Below are 24,448 nucleotides of genomic sequence, written 5' to 3' on the forward strand. Positions count from 1 at the left end.
TGGTCGATTTCCTTCAAAACTCCACTAATTCGTGAATGAATCGAACAATTATGAGAGCAAAAAATGCGTAGCATAAAGGTAAAACGACAGAAAAGAAGAAGACTACGATGAAGACGGAAAAAAATTGTGTGTTTCGCATGTGAGAAGCATCCTAGCCGACAACGAAAATGTATTTTTGTTTTGGCCGTGACTTGCCATCCAAAATATATGTTATTCGAATTCTATAATAATATACGGCATAAAATATGAATGTATATACGGTGCATAAGTGTTTTTTTCCTCTCTCATTCGTACCAAGTGTATATCGTAACGGCAATGCATGTTCATGTTCAAACACACACGATACGAAAAGTAAAGTGATGGAAGAAGAAGAACGAAGCAGCAGCAGCAGCAACAATGCTACAGCCGTAGCGCAGCGAAAATACAGAGAGAAAAACAACGAGCAGAGAGTAAAAAAAACAGGTAGAACATATAATAAATACATGCAAGCCACAGGCTAAAAGTGTACAGGTACACATGCATTTGCTATACACTGTGTCTGCCCTGTTGTCGTTCAACAAATATATCGCGTTCTCTTTCTGCCTGTCGCGTACCATTGCCACCACTACCACACCGATCGGTGCTGAGTGTGTGTATGTACGCTGCGCAAGTTAAATTCATACCTGTGTATTGAGCTCCCAATTAAAATAGTGTTTATCGTATTCCTTCCTTTCACACTGCTCTACGATTCCACACCGGTTTCCTTTTGGCTGCTGATTCATGTGTGTATTGGAATTGTTGTGTTATTGCACACTGGTTGCCGTGATACCATTCGTGTCGCATACACTCTTCCAACTCTTCAGTTTCCATCGTTTCAATCGAATAAGAAATATAACGTTTCGCATTTTGTTTTTCACTTCTCTTTACCGTCTACACAATTCGCAGCTCTGGCGAGCTCTGTTGTTTGAACGTCTGTTCTGTTCCATTTGAACAATGCTTTGAACGTTTTTTTCCCTTTTTTTGTGCGCTGTACGCACTCTTTTTGTTTACATAATTACCCAGTGTATACTTACTTTTATTTGAAGAATTTATTGTTGTCGTCTCAATGGATGAACTCTTTTTTGTCCCGAGATGCGGAACAATAGCCAAGGAATTTCCATACATCTGTACACACACACACATTGTGTGTGCCCTTGTTGTGCTAACACACGATTTTCACTTTCGACACAACTCAATCAAACGTTGGCGCTCCAATTTCACCGTAGACCAACAACAAAACCAAATCCATTTTAGGCATTCCTTACCATATCAAGAGCCATTCTTACTAAAAACCCATTCTTACCTCTGTCCATTATGAACATTCAAAACTCTTACCTCCAAAACCATCGCTGCTTTTCTCCGATTGATTCCCATTTTTTTGTTTCGTTTTTACGCATTTTGATGTCGTTATTTCGTTAATTTTATTCCCACCTTGACCAAAATCGACGCATCCAAGCGACAGTACCCCGTGGATTCAATCGCTTCACGGAAGGGTTCAAAGATTTACCGAAATAAAATGCAAAATGAATAAACATTAAATAACGCCAACGAATCAAACAAATAGTCAGTTTAACTTTGTTTTTTTTTAATTCATTTTATTTTCAAATTCAATGGTTTTTTTTTCTTTTCTTAAAGATTTGGACAACGATAAAACGATATTATAGGTGATAGTTTCTTTGATTACATGGTAAATGCATTTCAATGAGGACGATTATATACTAATATGTAAAGAAAAAGAAAGAGTCAAATGAAAATGAGACGAGACATAGCGTGTGTATGCTCAACATGTGTCGCATTTGTTTCCCTTTTCATTCAGATTTTTTTTCTCTTCTTCTTCTTCTTATTCTTTATTTGCTTAATATAAGAAAGAGTATTTAACAACCAAAAAAAAAACAATCTCCAATCCAAATGTTATGGAAAATATTGAAATAGAAATGGTCATGCATTCGGGGATGTATGAAAAAAGAGCTCGCATTCGACCGGAAGAATTATTAGTTTTTCTTTATAAAATATGAGAAAAAAAAACAACGAATCGATTTTCCATTCGTATTGATTTTTTGTCATTCGTCCCAAATGTCCTTTCCAACATGATTTTCTAATTTTTATGTACAAACATTTACAAAGGGGAGGCAAAATTCAAAAATTTTCTTTTCATATTCCACGAAAAAGGAACAAACAAACACACACACACTTATAGTGTCTTACAGGTGTATTTACTTAATGGAACGTAGTGCTTTCTCGATGTTTCGGTAAATTCGTGGTGGAATTACGTCTTGTAGTGTTCGATTGTAGTTTGGATGTGTGGAAAGTTGCTTGAACAATGCTTTCGCATTGTTTCTCGTATCTAAGCTGCCTTCCATAAGGAAATTTGCACCGGCCAAAATTAGTCGATCGCGATATTCACGGTTCATTGCATAAATTTTCTCACATCCCAATCGGCTGACCATTCGACTGCATAGATTTGCTGTAACTGTTCGTACAATGGCATTTTGATGGGTGGCACCACGCGTTAAAATCGTTTGAATCGCTTTTGTTGGTGGCAAATTATCGCACATTGCCGCCAACGCACGGAGTGCATCGGCTCGGAGGAATTTATTCGTATCGGCTGTTCGATTGAATAATTGTGTAACTAAATCTTCGCATTCAGTTTCCAGTGTTTTGGAGTGGGTTTGGAAAAATTCGGCCGAAGCTTGGCATGCAGAACGTGAAACTTGAGATCGAAGATTTTTCACTTGCTTGGATATGGCTACACAGTAAGCGTGTATATGTGATTCAACTGTGTCCGGATGATGTCTTATTAACCGAACGAAATTCTGTATTCCGTGCATTGTTGTCTCCCAATTTGGGCTATCCAATTGATTCAAACAACTATTCGATGCTTCGCGTGGTTTGTCGAATTTTCGCAAATTACTTGGGAACAATGCGTGGAAGGTCTTTGAATTTGGTGCCATCGATGCACTCGACGGATAGGCTTTGACTGGTGTGACTTTATTGCGGCGCGAAATGATCGCTGGACGCAATTTTGGAATGGGCTTATTGATGATTTTCTGTTCACCAATCGGAACGGTAATGGTTTTTGCCGTGTTTTCACGCATCGCCTGATAGTCAGAACTCTCTTCGGTGCTGGTCAAACTGATGGAATCGCTTTCGGATCTCGGTTCGTTGTCATCAAGAGAGCTGGGCTTTTGCACCGAAATATAAGGAGCGTCCAGGAGTTGTTCGGGCTGTGAATCAATTCGAATTTCTGCCGTTTTTTCAGCACTATCGATGGTATCATGGCCACTATCAATCGTTATCACTGGAGCAACATCATGTGATTCATCTGCGATTAGCTTTTCGTTATTCTCGTTTTGAATGTGTTCGAGCGAAGTGTCGATGGCTTCACTTTCAACCTCAAGATTTTCAGTGGTTGACTTTGGAGTGGCAACAGCTGATATTGGAGTTGCAATAGTGGACTTGGGAGTTGCTGCCGTCGATTTTGGACTAATAATTTCTTCTATCGATGATTGACCAATGGAATAGGCACTTTTCGTTCGATTTCCCGACGCCAAATCACTTGTCTCATCTTGAATGCTCCTCGTAGTCGCGGTTGATGCATGCGATAATGGTCGTTGTCCTTCACTAACTATAATCGACACGTCTTCGCCATCGCTGTCCACTTGATTTTCCCTTCCGTTTTGATCAATTCCACCAGGCTTACGCGGGGTTATCGCATTCATAATTCCACCATTTTCAAGGGCAATCAGTTCAGATTGTTGAGCATTTTTCCGATTTAATTCTTCGGTTGTTAGCCGACGCTCCTCGTGACTGGGCGACTTTAATTGACTGGCATATCTGAAACGGAAACAAAACATGGAATGAAAAATACCGGCGACAATTTCATTGAAGAGAAAGAAACAACAACATTTCTATTGACATTTGAAGTTATAATTCATTCAAAATAAAAATTCAAATGAGAAACGTCTCGAATTCCCACGAATCAAATGGAAAGGCGACACTAAAGCCATTTTCTCGGAATTGCCGAGTGAACTTGAACATAGTTTTGCATGCATCGAGATTGTGTACGTGGTATTCATTACCAAGTCTGTGTAGGGAGAATTTCACCACCAATCCCTCTTCGTAGCTGATGATTAACGGTAAATATTTACGAGCCGCTTGACCTTCATAAATATTTTGGTGTTTTTATTTATCAAGACTGAAAATCGTTTCGTATATGGACATTTTATTTGTACTAATTGAGCACGCAAAACGCAACGTGCCATCATAGCAAGCAGCCTGTGTTGGATTCCGTTGATGGAATCATTCATATAAATAACCAATTACGCTGTTTATTTCAGGGGAAATAACAACGATTTTCAGTGAAATTCGACGTCATTGCTTATTATTTTCACGTTCATAGTAAATGTAATTGCTTTACTTTGACTCAGAACTGCTGAGCTGGGCATATTTCTTTTCCCATTTTTCTTCTACATCTATTTGTCATTCGACAGAATTTTAATTAGAAAGAAATCGATTGACCACTGGTTGGCTGCAAGACTAATGGCGACTGTGAATAATTTGTTTTGTCGCTATCTAATTTAATGGATACTTTGTGTATAAATGACCGAAGCGAAATGACATGCAATCGATTCCGTTGAAAATTGTGTTGCAAATTCAAGCTAGAATTCAAGTCACCCGCTTTCTCTTTGCGTTTTGTCACATTGATTCGATAGCTGGTTGGTTGAGGTTTGAATATTTCATTGATTGATGTACATGGACACGTAGTAAGGCGATTGCAACATGTAAATGTTAAGGTTTAATTTTTCATATAGATTCGAATTAATTTGCTGCTTTTACTTTATTACTTGACCGATATGAAATGTTGTGTCCGTAGTATTGACGTTTGGTTTTCGTGTAATGTGTCATTCGGGGCTGTTGGCGTGAAATATGAATTCGGATTAATTATTCGATAAAAATCTACAGCACATAAATCGCGCCCGATGTCACAGCGCACATTCGAATCGATGTTTTTTCATCGATAACATTCACCCTCCATACTTATTTCGACGCTTTAATCGATGTCGCTTAACATCTCTCACCCCCGCTAAGTGCAACACATTCAACTCTATCGAAATCGTCTAATGTTTTTTTCTTTCAATATTTTATCGGGTATGCACTACACACACCTTTTTTACCCCAACACGGCAGAAAAAGCAATCTCTTGCTTTCGACAACAGCGCAGAAAAAAGCGAAGAGTTGCTTTTGCAATTACAAGTCAATTTGTTTTCTGATGGGTAACAATTGCAACGAATATTGAATTTAATGCATGATAAAACACGCACTTGTCATGCACTCCAACATAAAAAAGCCGGCAAATATTAGCGTAAATCTTCCTTTTTGTTTGTCTCCATACTACAAAACCAATTTCACATTTCAATGATATTTGAATATGATTTCAATGTATACAGGACAACAAACGGCGTGCTTACTAACTTGAAATCGGTTTTTTGACGACGTCTATGCCGGAGCGTATGTAATTGAGTTTAAGCATGCAAATGCATTCATATGACTATATTTTGTGTTTGATTTGGCCATAAATTGAACGCTCTATCGCTGGCTTTCTTTCGAAACTCCATGAAGGGAATTGCATGCGATCAATGAACGTCGCATTGGCCATTCGGTTCTTTTGTCCACTGCTTTTTTGTTGGTTTATGACTGATTTCAATATTTCAATCGATCGCTTGCGATTACTTGAGGGCAACGCACTCAAGCTTTTCTCAGACAAAGATCCTTCAACTTTGTCATGAATCATTTCACGGGACACATCAACAATTCGAGAAAAGTAGTAGCAAACTTCTGGAAATTCACTGGGAAAATACTTGTCGTTAAGTGGGCTACTTTCTAAATAATCACCCTCTAGCACTTTCAGTTGACAGTGTCAATTTGGCACCAAGTAAATAATATTTAGCTATAATTATGGGAGGAAATTTGTTGGAAAATCACATACTTTGTTGGATAAACGGTAATTGGTATGATTGGTGTGCGATTGAGCAGAAAACTATTGGCTCCGTATTTGTCGTCCGCTATGCAGGACACCGTATTTAGGTCATTTGGTTCGTCATTCGGTTCGATTTTTCGATGCAAACACATGCAGTAGTGTCGAAAGAAATCCGGATATTTATGCAGGAATTTCATATGGAATTTTGTACGATTGTGCAGGTCACTTTTCACTGACGTCGCTGATAGTATATCATCACGTATTTTTATATATGCTACTCGATTACCACTAGTTATTTGCTCAATTTTTATACGATCATCGAATTGTTCAGTTCTTAAATCACCATTTCGTTGCAGATTTCCACTCAAATAATGACTGTCATTCACAGTCGCCGAGTTTGTTCTGCTTCCACTACACATGTTTGATTGTAACAAACTCAACATTTTAAGCGGCCTTTGATAGAATCAATTTTTTTAAGCTAATTTGAACAGCTTTTCACTCAAATGTCGATCATTTTTCAGTTTTTCGTTCAAGAATGAATCTTTTTCATATTAGAATCATCAACTTTTCTTCTAGAGTCGCATTTTTTTTCAGTCAAAATCAACTTTTCCACTCACAAATCATCTGTTTGCTTGAATTGTTGCTTTTTTTTATTCAAAAAAGAATTTCAATTTCAACTCGAAATCAAACTTTTCTCGAATAGTCTTCAACTTTTCCTTTCTTCAAAAAAAAAAAACTTTCTCACATGTTCACAAACAATTTGTGCCAGTTCCACGTCTACCAAGCACAAAGGCAATAATTGAACTCGTTTGAGCTTTAAATTCGAAATGTAGCACGAAATGTACAGTTCAATCACAGAAAATGGTTCTTTATCGTTTCAGATCAAGCACTTTTCTTTCACGAAATTCCAAATGCATGCGTTTATTTTCTGTTATAAATTCATAAAGCTCCCTCTCTCGCTATATATATTTCTCAATGGCCTCTTCAAGTTTCAAGTGAGAGGTATGCAGTGTTTTTGGAGGAAAAAAAATTGTGCTTTGGCATGGCCTGTTTATCGACTGAACTAAAAAACTGTACTGGTCACCACTTTTATAATAATGCCACTATGGCGATACACATTCTCGCCGCGACATGCTCATGATTGTATTGATGTGGTGGGTTTATGGTTGTGGTGTGTGTTCTCATTTGCGTTTCATTTTTTATTCAGGCTACGAAAGTACGAGCACGGCATTTACAGCTACGTGTTTCCGTTACTATTTCACATTGCGGCCATGTGTACCAATGTGAATGTATAAGTGTAAGAAATGGAAACTAGCCTCTCTCCTTGTGAGTTGGTTGTTATTGTTGTTGTCGTGATTTCCTTACGCTTTGTCATTCTTCCAGGTAATTGTAAGCTTTTTACATGCTTCAAATGAACTAACTTCTTCGCTTACAAATCGACTTATTCCAGGGGTGTATTCAATGGATATTATTTACATGGCAATCACAACAATAAATCACTAAGTGCAATTAAAATCGTTCTTTCTACGCATGTTTATGAATCAAAAGAGCAAGCGTAACACAAACACAGCGGAAGAATCATTAATTTATGATTATCATAAAAAAAATATCGACGTTTCATCATGATTTCAAGTGCAATAACACTAAAACATGGCAAAATCAATTTTTCGTTTCGAGGAAAATTCGTACTACACTGCTTTTTTATAAATGGCGAAAAAAATAAGGAGACAAGAAAAGGATCCACCGAACAATGTAGACTGTATATTGTACACAACGCGATTGTTAATGACTTTCTAATTCAAGCAATTGCGTTGATTTTCCATATCACTCGCGCCGAATTTTGTTTATTTCACCGTGATAACGCGTTGGCTATGGTGATGAAAGTCGTACGCTTCGTATAATAATAGGCTTCAAAGCATGAACACAGCACAATTTGCTTCGGAATAAAGAATTTTATTGGAATTTCATTACAGCGAAAAAGGTTCCGTTGAACCATTTCTCGGTATATGATTGTGTGCGGCACGGTGTGTTGAATAATCAATCATTTTATTGAAATCGTCGTTGTACATGGTGTACATGGAAGGTGTGCAAGTGTTTACACAAGTGTTGCTACTTTACTTCAAGCAAATGGAGTTTTGATTGTTTTGTTTTGTTGTCGCGGCACCGTCGTTGTTCACGTTGTTGCTTGAAAGCGAAACGCAATCGAAATTATTCGAAGGAATTAAGAGGGAAAGCACAGCAATGGCGCTACGAAAGTTGCTCAGCTGGGCCACCACCACCTAGTCAATTGAGCCTAATTGGCAAAAGAGGTGAAATGATTTGATTTGATTTGATGTTTTTTTTCAGCTGTTAATGAACAAAGCCACTTGATTTCAATGTCATAAACTTGAGCCGCATTTTTATGTGTTATTATCAGTTTTTTTTCGGTCAAAATATTCAACCGAAATACTGAAACTCATCATACGGAACCGATATAATATATATTTCGTCATATTTTTTTTTCGTGGAATCCCCAATGGCAACTGTTTTTATTCGATTGCATTGTGGGGTTCCGTCCTCATGTCGCTCACCGTACAACAGCCGAAAATGAACAAAAAAAGAATAAAATTAACCTCCATGCGATGAAAATGAGCGAAAAATAAAAGAAAGAACATGCGACTCATTTTGATTTATATCCAATGATAAGGTGATTTTATGTCGTACCGACATCAAATTTATTACGATTTGAATAAATAATATGATTGAGATTTTAGTTGATGGCAGTGGCCATCGTGACCACTTGAGTATTTCATCGCACAGAACCTCTGATCGATATGGATTATTTGACGTTTTTTTTCGCCTCAGTTTTCTCTTTGCCGATTGTTATTCGTATACGTAGGTATGAACATAAACAAACACATTTCAATATCATGCATGAGTATTTTTTTTATAGGCACTCGTCCAGTATGGCGTCCCAAACTTCCAATCCATTTTAATTGGCGTCATTTCCATTGCCACATTTCTTCTGTAATTCACATTCATTGTTTATGTTTAATATTGCAAAGCGAGAGAGAGAGAGGGGTTATTCATTAAAAGTTTTGTTCCGTCCCTTGATTTGAATATTAGGTCGATCGATTTGGTTTTTTATGTGTGTGTGAAACAGAAACCTACTTTTTCGCCAAATCAACTGCTGTTCATTTGAATAAAAGAACGTTTTCGTTTCGATACGAAAGGAACGAATGTCTGTCTGGTCAATCTTAATCTAGGATCTTGTTTGAACTGAGACCAAAAAACGAGGTCAACTCACCGAATGTCGTGCAGTGTTTTCAACGGTTCATTCGATTCACTCGACGACTCGTCCAAATACTTGTCCACATTCACGAAACGCTTCGGTAACGGCGGCTGTGCATATTCATCAGGATGCGTTGAAGGTCTTGATTCATCATTAGCACTTTGACCGGTCAAAGCGCCTGTAACATGAAATCGCGTGGAAATTATGGTAATTTATCAAGTTGAAAAGAGTGAAAAAATGAAGAAAATTAGAGAAAAAAATACAAGAAAATGATATGTGAACGGCTGAAGTTGTTACAAATTCAAGGAATATTCCATATAATCTGCATTCCAATCGTTCTTGAAAGTTACGCTTACCATGAGAATAATTATAATAATCAGATCGAACTGGAATACTAGTGGTTGTGGTAAATTTTCTCGGCAACGATCCATTTTGTCTCATTGCAAAGCTACTGTTGTTTGGATAGACTGGATAACGGTTGGCATTCCCGTGAAAATAATTTGATTCGTTTTTATTCCGTGCTTCTATATTTGATTCCATCGATGGAAACCTATGGAATTGAAAAAACAAACAATTCGTATCTATAATTGACCTAAATTGTCAAAAATATCGATGTCATACGCACAATACAACCGGGATACAAAAAATGACAAGTGATAAAGATCAAATACATTTCAAACAGGACATTTAATAACTTAATTGACTTGTTCACCTTGAAGCAACCGGTAGCTTGGACAATTTGCTACCTTCATTATGGCCGGGTTTGTATGGCCCACTTTTAGTATCAGCTCTATGGGTGAGATCGGGAAATGATTGTGATTGGATGTTCAACTTTTGAAGACCTGGAATCGACAGAGAAATGTTAAAGATAAAATACGATATATTTCGACACAGCTGAGCGTTGATCAATTCTTTCGAGAACTCAATGTGATAAATACATTCAAAAACTCTAGAAAAAACCATAAATCTACTGCATTATTAGGGTAAGGCGAAGAGTAACTTACTGCTGCCAGGATAACGAACTTGACTGGTTGGTATCTGTGCTGCCATAACAAAATGCGTATTTCTGTCATCTCGCTGAAATAGAGACCAATTTTAAAGTGGATATGCAAGAAAAATTCAGTTTCAATAAAATAATAGATGTTAAAATAGAAATGTTTTTTTTCGCTTCTTTTCACTTGTTCTTTACTTTATTTGTAATTTTTTTCATTTTTTTCTTAAATTTCTTCATAATTTCATTTTTCGCATTTGTTACGATCTTCAATAAAAACGCCATCACTTCATCCGCCTCAATTACCGAAACTGAACGTTCTAAACAACACGCAATGTGATCGTTAACTCAAAGCTTGACCGTTGACCGCGGCTCCATCGAAAGTTTTGAATAGCCGCAAGAGTGAAGCTTTCGCGTTATTTTTGGTGTTCGCTTTCCAATCTAGGCTATACTCTATACTTGTTATCCAGTATTCTCGCGTTGGTATGTTTGACCGTGCATACCATTAGCATGAACGATGAATAAAAACGGATAGCCGAGTCGATTAGTTTATTATTCTCTTGTCAACGATAGAAAATCGATGAACCGCTTAGAAATTCCATTTGTAATGTGCGGCGGTCAATAGAAAATGGTGATAGATGAAATGGTTTCAAAAAGGGTTTTCAACACAAATTACTATTACTTTTCGTTGATATTTTTTCGGTTTAGCCCGAGGGAATGGTAATGATATTCTATGTAACTGATGGAATTTGATGAAAGGTTTTTTTTCTGGAATTTATGAACAGAGACAACGTTCGTTCGATCTGATTTGGAAATCGAAGTTTGGTCATGCATATATAACATATTTTTTATTAATCAATATTCCATAGAGGAAATTTATTCAATAGGACCCATAAAAACGCACCGTGTATTTCTTAATGGTAACAGGAGCATAGCCAACAATTCTGCATAAAAACATTTTCACTGGTCACAATTACTTTTCTTTGAAAATGCCACTCAAAAAGCACATCTGATTGAAAAGCAATCACATTTCCAACTGTATAACTGTTCTTCAAACAACACCAAAATGTGTTGCACACATTTTATGCAAATTAAAAATCACGAATTAATACGATTTCACCGAAAATCACAATCTCTTCCTTTTTCCCATTTGTTTGATTCGGTTTCACATTGTTTGGATTGAGGTGAATAGACTTAGGAGCGCGCGAACGCGGCACGAATTCAAAAATTCATGTGAACATCGATGGAGTGCCAGCAAACGACTGACGTTTCCATGTGAGTTTTTCGAAAAACGAAAGCCCATTTTACTTGGTTGTTTTCATCTTCTCTGTTTTTGTTGTAGTTGTAAGCAATTTTCCAGCACGATTCAATGTTCCATCCATTATATACGTGTATACGTAACGTCTGTATGCCAGTCATTCCCTTTGGCACATAATACGTTCACACTCTATCAATTTAAATTAAATAGTATATGCATGAGGTAAAATGGTGCTTTCGCCTGCGTAATTTATATGCAGTTTTGCCAGTGTATTTGTTATTAGACTGGCAGTAAGTTAATTTTTGACTCGTCGCTTCTCTCGCTCACTCTCAACTCGATCGCTTCTCTCGCTCAACTTGGCGAGGAGTGTGTGTATAATTTTCCTGTCGGTTTTATGGGGCATTTTCACCATCAGCCTAATTGCAGTTCGTCGAAGTGTATGCAGGTGAACCAAAAACTCTAGTTATTCCGTTGAATTAATGCCGTCTGTTCGTGTCGGGGAAAATTGCAAAATCGATACAAATGAACCGGGTTTCACGTGGAAATTCCTTGCAATGACTGAAATCACCGAAATTATTCAAATTTTTGTCATTCCTTTTTATTTGATGCTGACATTTTCTTTCGGAGGAAAAACTAATGCTCCGTGCTCAGTCAAATTGCATCGCGTGTGCATGGGGCGTGTCAATCAATCAATCACATTCAATTTGGCGCGACAAACACGCAATCTGACCCATTCAAGAACTAAACAATCCATTGCACATATTTCATTAGCTTTTTACACTATTTCTAGTCTGGCTTTTTTTGCTGCTGCTGCTGTTATTATTGACGATTGAAAATTACTTCTATTTAAGAATACATAATGCGGTGTTATTTTTATTATTCTTATTTTTAATACTGCGGACCAATTTCACTAATTATTTTCGTCTCAAAAAGTGTATCAGCTTGCTTCATCGCGTAATTAATAGGTTTTATCATCTCGTGAATATGAAACTTGAGGTCATCAAACCCCAAAAATGTACTAATGAAAGTATAGTTCAATCGTATATGTGTTCATTATTCATAACTTACCGGCGTCATTTTTTGATATGGATATCCATTGTCGATCTCTGAGCTCGAACCCAAATTGTAAGAGCTCAAATCTCTCATCGATCTTCGAACATGATCAATGCTTCTGGAATGAAAACAGCACAGTCAAAAAATTTAATTGAGAAATGAGTGAAATTTAGAAAAGAAACAAACTAAGTGAAAATTATTAACATCGAAAATCATACATCTTCTACTAAAAGACAAAAGACCTTCACTCTCCAACATAACACATATTCAAGTGCATTTGAAACTACACAAACGAAAACCGAATCAAGCATACATCGAATCGATTCGCGTTCATAAATCCATTTGATATATGCACACGCAACCCCATTCAAGGGCACTTTAAAAACTGTATCAAATGGTTATTCAAAGTAAATAAACGCAACGAACATTTAAAGAAACGATTTATGGATTTCATATTCTATCAGCGCCATTTTGATTGTAGAGAGCATGTGCTGAACGTAGTCATACACTTCATGGTTGATGAATAATTAAAGCCGTAAACACAACATTTGATAGCTTGAAAATTACAAAAAAAACTTGGGATACGTTTAAAATGCAACAAAATTTCCCACTTGAAGCAGCTATAGAATCGTCAAAAAAACCATACCAAGACCTTTTTATTTGTAGATTAATAGTAAAGTCACTTTACTCAAGTGTCTTTAAATAAAATGTGATGAAAGCGATTCAGAATGAACAAATGCGATGGGTTTTTGAAAATGACAATGACTTCATTTTGGATATTTGTCATTTTAGGGAGCAAACATTGTGCGTATGTGTGTAAACACAGTTTGCGTAGATTTAAATACACACATGAAGTGTTAGAGAAATAAACACCGGATTTTAAGCTTCTCTTTAAACACATTTATTGGCTTGGCAGCTGTGTTTATATTTTCGAAGCAGGAAAAGATTTGCAATTCTAGGTTCCGTAAGAGAGCTGTAAATAAAAGTGTTCTTATGCCAATTGAGGAAGCTATTTTAAAATCAATTGTATGCCTAGTTGAAATGCTTCAGAAGAGTGAATATTTGTGATGAATATATTTATTTCGGTGGTATAATCAAATTATGACCATGTTTTCAAAGCATTCAAATATCCAAAATATTCGGCAAACATGTTTGTTCCAAAGAAATTTTAACCACCAAATATTTTTCTGGAGTATCCCAAAACTAATATTAGATAGTTTGGTCACAAAAATATTTACACAGCTGATTTATTGCAAACGGTCCATGTGACGACCACCTTATGGATCATTGATCCGTTGCCAGTAGTTTTTCGCTTTGAATAGTTGTTTTATTCTCATTTTGGCACCAGTTCAATCAGAGAACAGTTGAAGCGTTAAATAAGAGAATTGTTTTGTGAAAGTAATTGAATAATCGTTATCCTTGGAATCATCTTATCGTTGATATATCCAGCCCAATCACGAACACAGAGTGTGTGCTTCACGGTGGTTGATCCCATTTGTGGAAGTAATTGAACTAAATACGGCAACCTGTGCCATTTGCCAACAAGCTCAACAAAATGATGCCACTTTGCAATGCGATAAAAATAGCAAACCAATCGACACTCGACAATGTATGTCCAACATCAGCACCAACAACACGCATTGAGAGAATGAAGGAAATGATTTTGACAAAAAATCAACTTTTAATTCAAATTTCCTATAAAGTGTGTCAATATATTACACAACATAGGTGTGAGCGTAAATAAATGTTGAAACTAGAAGAATCTTCGTTTTCCACTTGAATCAATTAATTTCGGCGCTAATATTTTCAGCATTAGCGAATAGAACAAGTAACTAGCGACAGCACCGGCTATACTGAAATTGAGCATTACATGAATTTACGTCTTAATGGTAATATTTCAAGATCCTTTTTTTGATTTAGCTGGTAATACCTTTGAGAAAATGAATTCTTTTGCTATTGGTTATATCTCAAACACATTCAATAATAAATGCATTTATCCGAAAATTATTCAAATTTGGAATATTCGAAATAGAAACTTAAATGATTTTCTTTTTGTAATTTGAATGTTTGGTTCGAAAGTTGACTGCATTGGATTCCTTATTCGTTTACATTTTTGGTCAGGAATTAAAGCTAAACGGGGAGAACGTACATTTTTCAGTTTATCAAAATCTAGTTGAAAAACAACGTTCGTATGAACGAATCTCCAATTATTAGCATTACGAATCTTGCTGAAGTGTATGGGGTGAATGTAGTTGCATGCCGCATGTCGAAAAGAATGTAATAAATAATTAAAGTCCAAAAAGCCACAGCACGTGGAAAATGTACTGCTATCGTACTCGGTTTGAAAGTGGCTTTGGTCGATGATGTATCGTGTCATTCATGTTAAACGGTTATTAATATTGAATACCGCGTTCGCTGTATCGTTCTATTCTTTGTTGTTGTTGTTGTTGTTGTTGTTGTTGTTGTTGATGTTTGGGCAATGTAAAAGCTTTGCCACTTGAACTAGAAATTTAGTATGTATATGTGGCTTTGCTTTGATTGGTTAATTTAGTAGACAAAGCACATGGGTTTTTGTTGCATGAATCCGTTTCCATTGGACTCCATTAAGTTGAGCAAAAACTGAAGTTTAAAAATATAATTGAAGGGACTTTGACAAAAAGAAATCCGCACAAGAGCTCGCAATGAATTGAAAATGTTTTTTTGGAATGATTGTTGCTTCTCTCTTACGTGGGTCATACACAATATCAACCAGTTTATATGTTGAATTTTATTCGTTTTTAATTTGATTGCTGTCTTCATAAATTCGAGCAGCGAATATTTTTGCTTTGTAACCTTTTTGGGCTTTGTGTGTGTGTGTGTGTGTGTATGGCTGAATGCAAAAAAGACGTACCGAATTTCAATTGGGTGTCTATGTTATTAAATCATAAAACGGATTGAAGAAACGGAATATTATGCCAAGGCTATTGAAATACCTATTTGAATCGCTGGACGAATAATTGTACGCCATTTGTGTTGGATCAAAGCGCTTCTTCGATGAAACTGGCGAAACTGAGCCAATACCTGCGAACAAAATTAAGTCGATATGTTATTTTTTTGGCCGAAAACAGAATAGAATTTTGTGTTGTTAAGTTTTCTACTCACCAGCTGTTATCCAATCGATATCGGCTCCAAAATAATAGCTGGATATAACTTGTGGCGGGGTTGGTATTCGCAGTGCATAATGAACCGATCCTTCGGGCGTTACCGATGGTAGCTGTTTCCTTGATAGACGCGCCTTGATGGCGGCTATCAAACGATGCGCTTCCTTTTCATGACGAAGCGTTTCGGTGACCTCTTCGAGCACCGTTTTTGGTGTACTGATTTGACCGAGCACAGCCAAAACATCGAGAGCCGCTTGCCGTACACGTTTCTTTTGATCGTTTGCCGCCTCCGCCGACTTTTTCACACACGTCGGTATGTCGAAATATGTGCTGGGGAACGTCATCAGTGCGTAGAGCACCATTTGTAACGCATTTTCACGGAACTGAAACATATAATTAATAAAATATTAAACGTTTGTCGAGTAAAAGTGATGAAAATAAACTGAAAGGTGGTAGAATTTCACAAGGTTCGTTGACCATAGCTTGTTTACTGAGCAAATAGATGGTGTTTTTGTTACGGTTTCTATTTGCTTAGCTTCGAAAGGGTTTTTTTCTGTAGAAAAGTATGACTAATTTGGTTATGACAGAATGAGGAATTTTTGGAAGAAGAAGCCTTCGATAAACGAAGTTTTGACAGAATCTTCAGTATCATTGCGACAACTTTGATTTCATTCATTTGAATGTGAAGACATCAGAAAAATACGGGGAAAACAGTCATAAAACTACGCTCATCAAAAAATGATGATAATTATTTTTAGAAAGTTTTTATCTCTCTAAAAAGAGAAACGTTCTAATGAAAATATGCTTTGAATAAGAGTCTCTATCATCAAATAACCTCAAACGTACAAGAAAAATACATTGAATTTCTCTCAGAAAAATCGATTGTATCGACAGAACGCTTTCTCACACCGAAGCTTTAACCATCCATTGAAAACAAACAAACTAAAAATAATGAAATGGAAGAAAATACTAGAAAAAGAACAAGTGAAGAAAATTACAGAACATGAACAAAACAAAACTCATCATTTAAAAAACAAAGTCAATCAATTTGACTCACTCTTGAGCTGTGGGCCTTCAAAAAATCGTCCGATATGAGTTTGATAACGACAGCTGTCGGTGGTAATCGTTGCATCAATGCTTTTGCCACCCGATTACAGCCAGGCCCACCTTGCCGACACAATCCCACGATGATTTGTGTGGCTCGATCCTCCAGATTGTCCAATGGTAGCCTTGAAATCAAGTTAACAAGTATTCGACGCTTATCTTCGAGCACATCTGGATGTTTTTCCGATGACAATAGTGTACGAAGCAATGACTCCAAATGTGGTTGCACCATTGACAAATTGTCCGTCGACTTGAGCATTTCCTCAATCGCGCACATTGCATTCGATCGCAGCCGCCAATCCTATAAGAAATTCATACAAATCAAACAATCATTCAATTGTACCGGTACCACTGTCGAGGTGGGAAAATGATTGGTTCTCAAAATAAATTATTTACTTTGCCGACAAGCATTTTTATGCGCGTCATAGAAAACGGGCATTTATCACGCAGTCAAACACAAAATGGAAACGGTTTGAATTGTTGGTTTTTTTTTTAATGAGCAAATAAGTTCAATTGAAATCGGCTTGAAGACATGCAACACTATTCGTATCGCCATAAAAAGCCTTTTTATGTCGTCATTTATTTGCCGAGAGAGAGAGAGAGAGCCGATTTGACACGGCAACAAGGATTAAGTACTTTTGAACATTTTCAAATGGAAAGCAATTTCAATTCACATTTCTCAAGAGACTTCAGTTCCTTTTTCGTAAAATTTTCTCCTCTGCTTCGTTTCAAAAGAATTTTTTTCTTCCAGGAAAAGAAAAATCATTTTCCGGAATGAATTGCGAGAATTGTCATGAAAACTGAATGCAATTTTCAATTGAAACGAAGAAAATTATTTTCCACATTTTACTGCAATCGAGACATGAATGAATGGCGGTTTTGCATTTTTTAATTTCGAAATTATTCAACATAATGTATTTTTATAATAATAACGCTCAACTTCTATCAACGGTGGATATTTTCACAACAGGATGGAAAACCACAAAACGTCAACATAACAGAAGCTGTACACACGTTTTAATAATGAATTTAATGGTTGATAAACGATATCGTCAGCGTCAATTTGAATATAAATTTGGCGGCGCGAATGAAGAGTGGAAAAAAAATCTACGGTCGGAAATTCTTACGTAAATGCTAAAGCTATTTTATTATTCTTGTGTTTATATCTCATTCTCACACACACACAGCGCAAGTGGACTTATCGTAGTTATTTTAAACGTTTATCCGTCATTAGGACTTGCGGTGTTGTGTAGTGTTTGTTTCGATTTGAGGTGCCATGCAGTAGTCACATTTAATGGAAAAATTGCCATGTAATAATAAGTATTATGAGAAGCAGCATAATAAATGAGCGCATAGATAATCAAAATTAGGATATAGTGTTTCGATGTTGATGCCGTGAAAAACAATGCTGGTTGGTTGGTTGGCTGGCTGGTGCTTTTTTCTTTTTTTCAATTACTAAAATCGTATGCAAGGATAATAAACAAAGGAATAAAATGAAGAAAAACCCGTTTGTATATCTTCAAGGCGTTTAGCAACAAGATAAGCACCAACTGCTGTGTGTGTGTCATAATTGGAAGGAATATTTACAAGCTGCCAATTCTTAAATATGCCAATTTTCATGTGCCATTTTTTTTTCTTTTTTCACCTTTTATCACATTTTCTCTCTCTTTATTTGCAATTTCAATAAGAAAATTTGTAGGGAACATTTATTAGTTTTTGTGTCAGAGAAATGCAATTCGAACATTTCTCATTCGTATTTGTTTTTTTTACACGTCATTCAAAAGACGTTTTCCCTCTATTTCAACCACGACAATTATTTTTAATATAAATGACGTGAAAATACATGTAGTCCAGCATTTTCAGATTCGTAATTAGGTGTAATTACGTTATATGCGAGCGAAAAAAGCATAGAATTCAAATGAAACGAGCGCAAAAGATTTTTCTACTTTATACATCGAGTGAGCGCAACAAACGGTTTCGTTTGAAGAAAAAAAAACGGGAACGAAATCAACGCATATATGAACATTAACATCGTTCATAAAGAATGGTGTGTATTAAAAATGGAATTGGGTCACAAATGGAGCAAATGTAAAATCAACGCTTGGAATTTTTCACGTCTAAAGAGAATGAAGTGGAAAGGATTTAATGGTCAAACACATACATATATACTCATGGCATTTTAAAACCGCATCTCGAGCGCACTTTCTGTTGCACGCAACAGAAAAAAGAAATGTGGACCAGCTGACCAGTTTTACTTTCGATTTTTTTCTTCCATAATATCCCATGATTGGTTGTAGCGATAGCGTTTCCAACCAAGCCGATTTAAGTAGTTTTTATTGAGACATTATATAAATGCAGCACCCTCACAAATCATAAGCACCCACTGATATGTGTTACAAGATAGCATGCCACAATGGGGCAATGTTGTACATTTTTTTATGTACCTCGCCGAAAATGTGCGGTGAAGCGATTCATAGTGGTGGATTTGTGTTTTCGCCGCATGCTCGTTTAGCATTTTTTTTCCGTTCGGTTGCTCATTCAACGTTTGTTTTGTTTGTTCTTAATTACTCGAAGAGAATTTTTGAATTACGGTCAATGGATGTACCGGTCGCAAAACCCACCCGTTGTTTGAATCATATTTATTTGAAAGTTCGGCCAGAATGAAAAAAAGAAAAAAAACAGAGAAAGTCTAGGCAAAAAAGAGAGAGAGAGAGAGAAAGAATGAAAAAAAAATGTCGGTGACCCAGATTTCCTGTATATTTATTCGGCCAATCAATACAACCATCAGGGTGATAAGTTTTGAATTCGACTGAACGCGCGCCGCACACAAACATACACACATTCCGTGAATGACGATCATAAATATAGCCCGACCGTAATCTAGATTAAAACTGCGCCTACTGAGTGTAAATGAAAACCGAAAAGCTCGCCCGGTCAATTGGACCAAATGAACGAAATTAAAATTCCTGCGACTCATTGTGGTCAACGTGATTGCGATAGAAGAAAAAAAAATTGTTGCAAAACTGCGTAAAACTTCGATTGACAAGTGACGGAAGTAGGCCGTCAACTGATTTTTGGCTTCGGCTTTGTTTGAAATGTAACAGATACACGCATATTAACCCCGGCGTCGGGGCTCAGTGGCGACAATGAGTGTTCCAAACTCGGACATACATTGAATTTGCGCATTTTTACCGCTTTTCGATTATTCTTTTTGTTTTGGCTCGCATGTTTATGGAAATGATTTTGTTGCCCCCAAAAAAAATCGGTAGCCGCCTCAACACATTGGCGGTGTGGTGCGCAAGCAAAGTGAAAAGAGTGTGTATTTGAAAAATGGCATACATGTAATTTTAATAAAAATGATTTCCGCTTTCGAACCCCGTTGAGTATCAATAAAGAACCGCTTTCACCCAATTACAATGCGCTGCTGCTTCTGTTGCTGGAGCGGGACTAGGTCAAGTCAAGTGCTCAAAATATTCTTTAATAGAATAAATAAATGAACACTCTTTCCGGCTTTCTTGATTTCATTCATTTGAATATGAAGACGTCAAAAGAATACGGGGGAATAAACAGTCATAAAACTACGCTCATCGTTTCATCAAAAATTCCGGTTCAGTTGTAGAAAACGTATTGATTTATTGATTGATACCAATGGTGGAATGCAAACTGCGATAAATGAATATTAAATAACTTGACATATGAGAGTGATGTTTGGTGAAATGGAATCAAAATGTTTAAGCGATTGGATGAACTATGCCGTAAAAAGTCAAAATTCACAGTGATTTTCGACAGTTACATGCATGGAACGCATTTTATGAAACCCATAACATGGCCAATATGTCGCACTTATACCACTTGTGACACGTAATAATTTCCGAGCATTTTCTCAACGTCGTGAAATACAAAAGCAAAACGCAAACACGTGAAATACAGAGAAGAAAAAAAATGCGGGCGATTGTTCGAAAGAAAAAAAACCCAGTGGTGATTCGTGATTTGCTTGCATTTGAATTGTGGATTCCACCCTCGAATCGGTCTTCGTTTTCTCTCTTCTTTTTTTCTTTGTGTCAAGTCGTTGGTTGTCAAGTCGTCGCATTTAAACACTCAATTCACACAACTCCGTTTGCTGTTTTTTCTCTTTTTTTTCGGCACCATTTACGCAAGACAATTTTTTAACGTAGAAGAATTGTTCGGAGTGGCATTGTTTGAGGTTTTTTTAGAATGATATCGCGTGTGTCATTACTCATTAGATTTTGTATGTTCGCTGCACACGGACCCATGCCGCCTTCGCCTGCGCCGCCATTCAAACGCGCGTTTTTTTCTTTTCGTTCCCATTTCTTCTGAGCACCACCAACGTATGAAACAAACGAAGTGTTATTTAGATTTTCAGATAAAACTATAAATTTATTCGGGTCGTTTTCGTGAACACTAGAAAAAGAGAAGAAGACGAAAAAAATTGCGCCGCGTTCACTTAATCCGCGTAGAATGTGGTTTTGTGTCGTTGAAAAAAAAAAACAAATTTATCGAATTTCTTTTGTAAGATTGGCGAGTCAGTGACAAAGTTGTTAAAAGTATCACATACTCTACATATTATGACTTACCCCACTTTTAAGATTTCGTAGACAAAGCTCATCGACCAGTCCAAGGTTTAGCCAAGACTTGATCTCTTGCGAATGTTTGCGTGTCATTTCGGGCGATGAAATTTCTTCAACGATAATATCATTTGATTTGGTGGCCTCCGGCGGTTTTTCAACGATCGATATGATTTTGTCAGTTTCATTCGAGGTATTTTGATCATTTACTTCCATTGGTTTAATGTCCACCATTGAATTGTGTCGGGATCGTGTTGGTGATACACTTGGACTGCGTTGTTCTAAATTATGTAACACTTCGATACTTTTGTGCGCTCCTTTTGGCGAAACAATTGTCTCATCGGCTGAACTGTACGATGGTCGTCGATTTCGTTTCACTGGCGATGCCGATTTATGGCGTTGCTTATTCGATTCAGCATCTGATGTTGGCGGTGATGATGCAGTTATCACAATACTTGCCGTTTGTGGACGTTTCACTGTCAATAAATTGTTATTCACTTCGTGATCCCTGCTCATTATCATCGTTTCGTTCAAATTGTTTTGACTATGATTCAAACTGAGTTGATGTTCGACAATTTTTTGAATTGCTTTTTGTGCATCGTCATTATCACTTTGTAAAACGCTATCACTATCCGGTGTACGTAGTTTCACTTCTTCACCGCCAAATGTCACACGTTTGAGTGGATTTCGAGCCGAATCGAGCACCTCAATCACCGTTGTACCATTCGATTCATCCATTTCGCTATCGGTCATAATTCGGACAACACCATTCTGTGCACCGTACACCGACGATAAATCATCTTCACTCATTTCGCCGGCAACCTCATTTTCGCTGCTATTACTATTGCTCGCCTCCATGATTCGCATTGTAACAGCCGTATTTTCGATTTTGATTTCCGTTTCCATAATGATTTTTTCATTTTCCGGCTGTTTGGCTATCACATTGATCGTCGTTTGGACACAACTTTTTTCCGCTGGATTTCCGGTGCAGCTATTAAATGGCTTCGTCGTCAAACTGCTATTGTTATTATTGTTCTCTTCATCAGCAGATGTTTCGTCCGCTTTATCGCGCCAACACAGTTCGGTTCGTTTGACTTTGCAGTTGGAAGAGTCGGTGGATGTAGGAACTGGATTCCATACTCGGCTCGTTTCACCCGATGTTTGCGGCAAATACAGATCCATCGATGGATCTTGTGTGTTTGGAGTGGATGGCAGACCATATACATTGCACAACAGCTCAAAATCTCGATACGCCCCATGAGCAATGTGCTCAGAAAACTCACGAACGCCAATCATCTCCCGGATTCGCAGTAGCACTTTCAAAGCCACCTCTTGATACGTAACTTGAACCATTTTATTCGTAAGTGCATGAATGACCGTTCGAACGATATGATTCTGTTTCGATGTTCCAAGTGATGTATATACAAATGAGGGCATCGATAACATAACACCAATACAAACACGACCATCAAATTGCTGAAAATATGTCGTTTGTTCCATGCCCAAGCTGATTATCTCCAACATAATTGTTTCGGGCATTGCCGTTTCCGTCATATACACTTTGAGCGCGTCAAGCGCTCCCTTTCGTATGGCTGGCGCTGAATGGCCCAAATTCTCGACCAACGGGCAAATTAACGGTTGAAAATATTGATCAGCACGATCTGACATCAAAATTAATACATCAATCAATACTCGTAATGCATGCTGTCGCACTTGCCATTCAGGGTCTCGCAATCGTTCAGCAAATTCATCGAATATTTGGCTCACATTTAAATTGTCCGGCAAACGCTTCGTACGAATTATCGTTTCCCATAATGGAGTCAACTGCACCATTGTTAAACTACGTTGTTGCTTTTCATCATTGTTGGGCATTGAATTGCGACGCGCACTACGGAACGGTGAATTATTGTGACTCGGTGTTCGAATTGCATTCGATAAATGCGAATAACCATCTACGGTTGGTGCTTCCGCTTCATTTTGCTCTTTTCGCGAAAATACTCGACGTAAAAACATTTTATTTATTTCGAATTCAAAAATAATCACTACCGATTCGATTGGGAAAAATATTTGTTAAACACACTGAATGAAACGCAATAACTAAACACATCGTGTTTTATAAAGCGATTGAATAGAAGGCATTTTCAGAAAGGACACCGATTCGATTGCTTTAAGCTCAAAAACTGATTCAAAGTGCTGGAATACCGTCGGTTTTATTGGCATTTTCGTTCAACATGTAGCCTACGTCACATACACGTTGCCACTGGGACCATTGCCACACATGCGTAAACAGATCCGCATTTGATTTCCATTTCCAATTGTTTACCGCTTGCCACGGTGTCCTCAATGGACAACAATCCATGCTGCAAAACAAATTACAATAAACACGGCATGGATTTCAGTATATGTGGAGAGTCTCAAGCATTGACTCGCGTTTTCCACGCTAAATGCAAACAAATCTTCCACAGCGCGACGAATGGGCACTTTTGAGTAGTCGAGAATGGATTGATTTTATGAACGGAGCAACGGAGTTCAATCGCCTGCTTGAGTAAATGGTGACAGCAATTTTTGGGAAATTTTTTAAGCAAATACTATGGAAATTTACGTTTTATGGGCCGAATACGCATTTCTTAGGTAATTTTTTTCATTTGTAGTGTTTTTTCGTTTTTCCATCATAATTTTTATATATTTGCTTTCGCGCAACTTATTTGCTTGCGATTTTTTTTATCATTTTCTCTATATAAAATATTTTTTTTAAAATTCAGCTTAGACCGAGAGATTTTCTTGAAAATTAATCGATTTTTTTATTTAAACTAATCCGTGATTTATTTGTGAAAAACAAATATAAATATGTTTGTCTTCGTTTTGTGATTGTAAGTTTGTTTCACGTAAAACTCATATAATTGACGCATGTATTGATTTCACAACCATGCTACCACCATATGATTTCGGTATTTATACGATAAATCTATACATTTTATGGAGTAAACAACTGTAATTATGAGTACGGAATGAAAATGAAACAAATTGGAGAAATGACAAATACCTAGTCA

The 24,448-nt window shown here is 37.0% G+C and overlaps 1 protein-coding gene across 1 annotated transcript; it reads right to left on the reverse strand.

The window, feature by feature from the left end:
- Nucleotides 1-1,592: 1,592 nt before the first annotated feature.
- On the reverse strand, nucleotides 1,593-23,556 carry LOC129567045 (uncharacterized). The gene is made up of 10 exons (XM_055443568.1): nucleotides 21,408-23,556; nucleotides 16,766-17,113; nucleotides 15,710-16,091; nucleotides 15,541-15,628; nucleotides 12,584-12,686; nucleotides 10,271-10,343; nucleotides 9,979-10,108; nucleotides 9,623-9,816; nucleotides 9,282-9,444; nucleotides 1,593-3,852 (listed from the first exon to the last, which is right to left on the reverse strand). The coding sequence occupies exons 1-10, from the start codon at nucleotides 23,409-23,411 to the stop codon at nucleotides 2,232-2,234; spliced, it is 5,106 nt and encodes a 1,701-aa protein (XP_055299543.1). The 5' UTR covers nucleotides 23,412-23,556; the 3' UTR covers nucleotides 1,593-2,231.
- Between the last annotated feature and the right edge of the window lie 892 nt (nucleotides 23,557-24,448).

This window comes from Sitodiplosis mosellana, unplaced genomic scaffold, assembly GCF_009176505.1.
Source record: "Sitodiplosis mosellana isolate CC-2019 unplaced genomic scaffold, AAFC_SMos_1.0 Smas_scaffold_5, whole genome shotgun sequence".
NCBI classification, from domain to species: Eukaryota; Metazoa; Arthropoda; class Insecta; order Diptera; family Cecidomyiidae; genus Sitodiplosis; species Sitodiplosis mosellana.